The sequence below is a fragment of the Adiantum capillus-veneris genome, chromosome 3 (genome assembly GCF_014529385.1).
Source record: "Adiantum capillus-veneris isolate H3 chromosome 3, ASM1452938v2, whole genome shotgun sequence".
In the NCBI taxonomy this organism is placed as follows: domain Eukaryota; kingdom Viridiplantae; phylum Streptophyta; class Polypodiopsida; order Polypodiales; family Pteridaceae; genus Adiantum; species Adiantum capillus-veneris.
This window is the reverse complement of record NC_140933.1, coordinates 159,920,767-159,928,139: the sequence shown is the minus strand read 5'-3', so window position 1 is coordinate 159,928,139 and position 7,373 is coordinate 159,920,767. Positions and strand designations below refer to the sequence as shown.

General features: G+C 40.9%; 1 protein-coding gene across 1 annotated transcript; it reads right to left on the bottom strand.

Moving 5' to 3' along the window:
• Nucleotides 1-3,371: 3,371 nt before the first annotated feature.
• LOC147462065 (putative glycosyltransferase At5g25310) lies at nt 3,372-7,120 on the bottom strand. Its single transcript, XM_086509514.1, has 7 exons — nt 6,837-7,120; nt 6,466-6,531; nt 6,083-6,381; nt 5,780-5,895; nt 5,260-5,608; nt 4,269-4,948; nt 3,372-3,849 (listed from the first exon to the last, which is right to left on the bottom strand). Exons 1-7 carry the CDS (start codon nt 7,084-7,086, stop codon nt 3,645-3,647), a joined length of 1,965 nt encoding a protein of 654 aa, XP_086365640.1. The 5' UTR covers nt 7,087-7,120; the 3' UTR covers nt 3,372-3,644.
• Nucleotides 7,121-7,373: the final 253 nt, after the last annotated feature.

Genomic DNA, 7,373 nt, shown 5'->3' with positions numbered 1-7,373 from the left:
ATAAACCTAGCCACCATAGAACAACACATTCTAAAGACACACACGCTACCGAGAGTATAGAGGTTTGTACAAAAACATTCTTGTTGTACAATAGGTAGTAAAGAGCAGACCGTGTCCCTTTATAATATAAACCTAATAAACCTAGCCACCATAGAACAACACATTCTAAAGACACACACGCTACCGAGAGTATAGAGGTTTGTACAAAAATATTCTTGTTGTACAATAGGTAGTAAAGAGCAGACCGTGTCCCTTTATAATAGATTGAATTCAGTTGTTAGAATCAATTATTCTTGAATACATATTATCCAAAAAGTTGAGGTATCATCCATTGAACAATCAACAAATGCTTCAACAAACCAGAGTAGAGAAGGTACCCCTCACTTGCACCCATAGCAACAAAACAATACTCAGTGCAGCCATAGCAACAAAACAACACGTAGTTAGTAATGCGGCCATATGCAGGTGATGCATGGGAATCCCGGATGTTATAGATGTCACCCTACTCTACTTTCAACAAAGCACATTGACTAAGAGATTTATGAAAACTAGTAGTATCTACTGGAAAGTTCATTTAGACACTACAGTCCAGTTTTGTGTGCTCTATTATCATCAGAACCAGGGGAAAAACATTGATCATTTTTATCTTTACAGGGACAGGAAAAAGATAAGTTCCTAAGGGAACATGGCCACAGTCCAAATTTTAACTCTAGTTCGATATACTAATTTAGACTTACATGTTCTCATGCTAATATCGACTCTTACCTCAATCCCAAAGTGACACCTTGTCAAGTAGTGTTTTAGCATAACAAGTAGAGTTATATTGCCAAAACTCATAGTGTCATCACGACCAAACAGTGCCATTATTTGGAAAAACTCCCACTCAGTAAAACTTCTAGTCACCGTACCAATCTTAGCCAGTGCAACTATCCCAAAAAGTATAGCAAACCTGTCAAATACATGTGCTGCAGAATAAAATTCAAGGACAATAATCCGCAAAATGCCCAATCCCAGCAAAGCAGCATGCTTTGTACAAAACAGAGGATAGCTAAAAGATCATGTTATATGCAAAGATTCAAAAAGCACCCCTCAAGCAAGTGTCTTTATATTTTATCAATACAATAGCCTATATGACTAGCGAGTCAATCTATAATGTTCCACAACAAACATCTTGCAGGAAGTCGTCCTAAATAGAAAAACAGCTAATCGAATGTGCTCATATCAGTCATCGAAGAACAAGTCCCATAATAGTTAGCCAAAAGCCATTTTAGAATGCAAGTCTCACCAAAAGCCACAAGGATAGGCAGATGTAGTAGCACAGCGTCAGAAGCTAGAAAGAGAGGGAGAGTGGGACATTAAAGTCCAGCCCATCACGCCATGTGGGAAATGTCTTAGGCCCTAAGTAAAGGCCTTCCTTCTTGGCTTAAAAATATATATTTTTTTAACTTTAGCTAAAGAAAAATTAGTCTATGGTATGTAGGAATTTGAGTACATAATCACATTGTGGTGTGTGTGTGTGTGTGTGTGTGTGTGTGTGCATGCGTGCACATGCGTACGTGCGTGCATGTGTGTTTCCGCCCAATCCCAGGCAGGCCCATAGAGTGGGGCCTACTGCCTCGTCATAGTGATGAGAGTATTCTTGTTGGATTTTTTTCTTGGCCAATCGTTTTTAATAAGAGCTTGAGTAATGTTGTTTATTATTTTAGGTTTTAGAAACACATTGTGTACAAACTTGTTTATAAGTTTAGAGACTTTAAAGGTTGTAAAAGAGTTACTAGACGAGTTCACGATTAGGTAGAGAATGTCCAAGCAAGTGTTTAGTGCATTTTTATCCGGTCGATTACTTTTTTCTTTGACCAATTCAATAGTAGTAGAATTTAAACTTATCAAGTAACGATCTAGTTTCATTTTGGGTTATGGTGAGTATGGACAATTTCATCTCCATTCGGTCTTTTTAGTGCAATTGCGTGTGTAAGTTGTTTACAAATAATAGTAGTCATATTTTCGGCTTTGTCGAGTCCGACAATAAAGGATTTTGTAGAGAGATCTCTAACTTTTGTAAGTATATCTTGAGTATACCATATAGTACCAGAGCTAAGCCAATGTGGTTTTAAGTTTAACACTTTGTTAGAGAAGGAATGAAAAAGTAATCGAGATAGGGTATGGTGCACATCTGACTCAAGTTAGAGTTTATTAACCAAGTTGGCTAGGCAGTTAAGTAGGGTAGCAAATGCTAAGTGAGGGTTGAGTGGAGGAAGGGGAATATGATTTAATCCTTTGTTGAGCAATGCTCTAATTTCACAATCCTCACAAATGTCTAGGGTTGAGGTACAAATGTGAGATCCAAATTTTTCAAATTGAGAGGTAAAGTTCGTGAAATTGAGGCAATTGTGGTGTGTAGTCTTAAAAAGTGGGTATTGTAAAACCAATTTTTCAGTGGTTCTATGTACTTCCAACCAATTGTGACAAAATTAAGTAGAGAATTATTACCAAAATGCTGATAAATTTTTTTAGAAAAATATATTTGGGTGGGTACAATTCAAGGATGTTGTTCACAAAAAGTTAACGAACAAAAATTTGGGTGCCATCCTCCTTACTAGACAGGAGATGCCTTCTAACCAAGTTAATAATGATCTGAAATATTACAATTACAGATCAAGAAGATGTTTTACGCACAAATTTTTTGCTCTCCCTCTACTAGTGTAGCTTTTAGTTTTCCCTCTACCAAAATTAGAGCTCGAAGTTATAGAGGGGGTTAAGAAAGATGTTAGAGAGCTTTAAGTTTTTATGTGGCATATTGCTAGTCATGTAGGAAAATATATATAGTGAAGGGTCAGTTTTAAGGAGCAAAGGATGAATTATCTGTTTGGAAGAAAATTTAAACACTAAAGAGTTTTAAGTAACACAAAATGAATTGTGTTACTACCAAAAAAGGTATTCTCAGTAAGTAGGAGACATTGTGATAGCGCAAAAGATTGTGCACCCCAAGAGCGTTTAAATAGCGCACTGAAGTGTGTGTGTGTGTGTGTGTGTGTGTGTGTGTGTGTGAGAGAGAGAGAGAGAGAGAGAGAGAGAGAGAGAGAGAGAGGCACTTGCGGCAATCACTTGCAAGCACCATCTAAGGCCTTATCGCCACATCAGAGCTTTTTTTGGCAGCATCGAGGGAGCGCCACATTGTACCTGATGCCTCGATTTATTAATGAGTATGCGAGGCCTTGAGTATCAATTGATGAGTAGTAGCACCTTTGCTTAAACATTGCACTCAAATCTAAATACAAATATTGCACTTTACTTAACAAAATTCTAAATCCTGAAGTGAAAATCTCAACACTACAATGCTAAAGCTTATTAACATTGCACTTTGCACCCCATTGCTTTAACCCAAATAGCATAAAAACAGGTTCAATAGTCAGACCACCCCAAGTCTACAAGCAAAAGGTTTTTGTTGGCTCTCTTCCAACTCTTACAATTCAAATTTCAAAGGCATCCTTTTGACCCTTGTTGGGAAAGGGGCTGCTCCCGTAACAGTGGATATCTACCCAAGAGGCCTTACAGGTACCCCCATCTTACACGAGGCTTGATTGTCAAGATGCTTGACCGAAGATGAGCTAGAGTGTGCCTTCAGAGAAAGCCAGAGGCAGCTTTCAGCGATTTCTTTTGGCTCCACCTCTTACATCCATGCCCCCATTCACAGGGTATGGAGGCCTCTTCGACAACCAACCAATGGTAATGCTTATCATCCTGCCAGCCAGGATTGCGCAGAGCATGATTGGCATTATGCTGTTTCTGTCCTTCAAACAGCATGCCGTAACATTGGCCGTTTGAGAGGGCAAAAAGCCACCAACGAACCTAGGAAAACATATAGGGACGCAGAAATTAATCAGATTAAGTTCAGTCTGATTCGCTTACCAATCTTTTCTCAGATTATGCAGCCCTCAACTCGATCATTGTCGCATACATCCACTGTCGGTTGTATGGAAGTGACCCCAGAAGTCTCTCAAAATAAAAATTTGTCTAGCCTTCATCCAAAATTGACGCACAATACTGAAGCCATCACTGTTTGTTCTAAATCTGCCAATACAACCTCGTCAAGGCCATCTATTCATCTTTAAGTTCTATCATGGAGGCAACAAATCTAGATTTTGTACATGCTATGTACCCATGCTGCATTGCATTGTTCTATGGAGCCACAAAAAAAAGGGGCTCCACACACACCCCAAGCATCTCCAAATGGGCATGGAATTTCCGTGGAACAAATAAGGGCTTACAATTGGCGGTCAGGGATTGCTGCAAGGCGACGTAGCCAGAGAGAGTGAAGTATCATGTGAAAGACATCATACTTGACTGGAGTCCTGAAGTGCCACAAAAAGTGCTGCCTCACATGTTTCAAGTTAGTCTGCAGTATGGTATATTTAGCTTCAGGGATTGACAAAAGTATACGACGCAAGTGAGGTATGTCCCTCTCCTTCACAGAGACAGAAAATGACTGCCAATCCAATACCTCACTAAATGGCAGCACTAAGTTGTCGGCTATAATCACTGGTACGCAGTCATAATAAATGGCCTCCACAATCCGTGGGCTGTTTACCTCGTAGCCCATGGGACATATGCAGTACTTGCTCATCCTCATATGCCTGATGTAAGAGGTCTTCTTGGCTATGGTGGGCGGTATGCGCTCATAAATTTTCATGTCTGGATCTGTATTCTGCCAATGTTGGAGAAGTAGAGGCCTTACGCGTCCATGCATTTGACCTGCAAAGAAAGCCAAATAAGGGCGCTTTTTGATGGGTGGCCCTCCCAGCCTTGTGGGTGGCTTGGCAGCACGCAGAGATGTTTCCGGAAGGGACACATCCTTCGCAACCGCAAACTCCTCGTTCACATCTGCGTTGCAAACCACCTTGATGGCATTGCGCCGAAGCTCTACATTTTCCCGCACTGTTGCTGGTCCCTGAAAAAGATCAGAAGTGCAAGAGCTGGAGCTTATTTTGAATGCAAACATGGCTACAATTTGTGTAGGTGGTGAAAAGTCAGAGAGGGATATAAACACATAGTTCAAAAAGGATAAACCATTGAATGGAAAATTATCACCAAACCAGAATAAATACTGTTCGATAAAGCTAAATTAACAGACCAATACCACGCAAGAATCGGATATTTTGTCGAGCCACCAGAATACTGAAAAATGGCTTATTTGCTATAAAAATCTATAATGTAAGGCTAAACCTTGTTGTGGAATGATTAGAAGGAAAAGTAACTTACCCAGTCGTGGCAAGAAACAAAGAAATGGTCAGCACCATGTGACTGGTTCCAATAATGATATTTCGAAGCGATTTTGGTAACATAACTTGTAACAAAGCTGATGATTGGGTGCATATTATGTGAGTCGGGAACGTACAGCTTTCGAACAATGTTTGTCACACTGTAAGGCATAAAGAACAAATGGGCCTTGCTCGGATCAGTGGTGATGAATTGCTTGCTGCTCTGTAGCTGATGTATAAATCGCCCCTCAGATGCATAAATTCCCACAGTAGGACCCGTATGTACCAATGGATGCATGCCATCTTTGTATATGTAAATCTTGAACATTCTCTCCATTAGCTCATAGCTCCTGCACTGGCTCACCACAAAAGATTCAATATCAACTCCTTGAGAAGCTGTTATTTACCTCTATATACACATAAAATGTGTGTGTGTGTGTGTGTGTGTGTGTGTGTGTGTCTGCCTGCACGCACACGTGCGTGCACGCGCATACAGTGCAGCTCATAACAAAAAAGCTTACTTGGTGAACAATGTGAGATTCCGGTAAACAGATGCATATAGATCGCCATCCCCCGTTGCTGCAGCAAAGTAAATAGCTTGTTTTGCTGCAAGCAAACCCTGCTCTAAAAAATGAGCCTGCATACAACACAAATCTACAAATAAGGGCACTCATGACGGATGGGAAAAGCAATGTGTGTCTTGCTTCCGTGAATGTATGTTAATGCCACTTAAGTAACAAATTCTTTGAGTCCCCACCATCAAGCAGTGGATTCTTTTTCATCCTCACGGATCAACTATGTAGCAAAAGAAATCTCTTCCTCACCTCAGACCTTCTGTGTTCCTTGTGCAATTCTGCATGCTGATTATTTGATGTCCTTTGGAAGCCTTGCCAATGGGATGAATTCTCTTCTTTCTTTGCAAGGCCCAACTCTTCCGGAGCATTATCCTTGGTTGCATTCGGAAAGGTTGCAGAGGGAGGTTGGTCTGCCACCTGTGCTCCAAGATCAGGGCTCTTTTGGTCCCATAACTCTTCTGAACCATTTTCTAGGGTGGAATTAGAATATTGGTCTGCACCCTCTGCTTCACCTTCATTATTTGTCGAATTTTCGCCTGTATGTAGTCCTAGTGATGAATAGGAATGGACAGGAAATCAGTATACTGGTGCTTATGCTTCATAACACCATTCAATTTTTTTCGAGCTTTTACCTAGGCTTGAGATGATGGATACAGGTTCCTTAATCCGGTACAAAGAATTATCCTGCTGATTCGATTCTGCCAAAAGCAATTAATCATGCAAGACCTAAGAAAATGATCAATTATGCAAAAATTTTGAACAAATGAGGCATATAAACGGGCACTTCAATTCATTATTCAGCCAAACAGCTTCAAATGTTGCAGATTGCATCATGTTTGGCGACAAACAGGTAAAGCAAATCGTTTTCTTTGAGCCCTTAATCGAAACGTATATGGAATATGAGAAAAGTAAACCGGCAATTGCTGCAAATTTTGCAAGACGGAGATGATGACGACTCTACACATTCTGCACACTAATAACGCCGAAAAAGAGCAGACTCTACCTGGAAGGGAAGAAGGTTTTGGAAAGGGCGAGAACTCAGGGGCGATCAAGGACGAAGGAAGAGAAGCGGGGCGCAAGGAGAGCCAGACGAAGTCAGAATTACAAGAGGAGCATGTGTTGTAGAGGCCGCCCAGCAAAACGAAGAGCGTAACGAGCAGGCAAGCAGGCCATAGCTTCTTGAACCCCTGACCTTTTCCTACTACACGTGCAGACGACAACATAGGTAGTGTACAATGAGGGAACTCTCTCATCAATGATCAATTCGCTTTCTCGAGTACATTGTATCCCTCCTAGACGCCTAGTAGCATGTTCTCTGACGTGCCACCTACAACAACCCACAATGGTTTAGTTGTTTGTATGCTCGCATGTCCTACATTGTCATTGTCATTGCCATAGCCGGCCCTCGTAAGTAATTGACACCTCCTTTTGGGAGATGGGATCAACGGCTCACGATCGTCAATTGATCGTGACCGTTGGATTGCTTAGGGATTGCAAAAGATTCTCACGATTTCAGGTAAAAGACTTGAACCCATTCCCT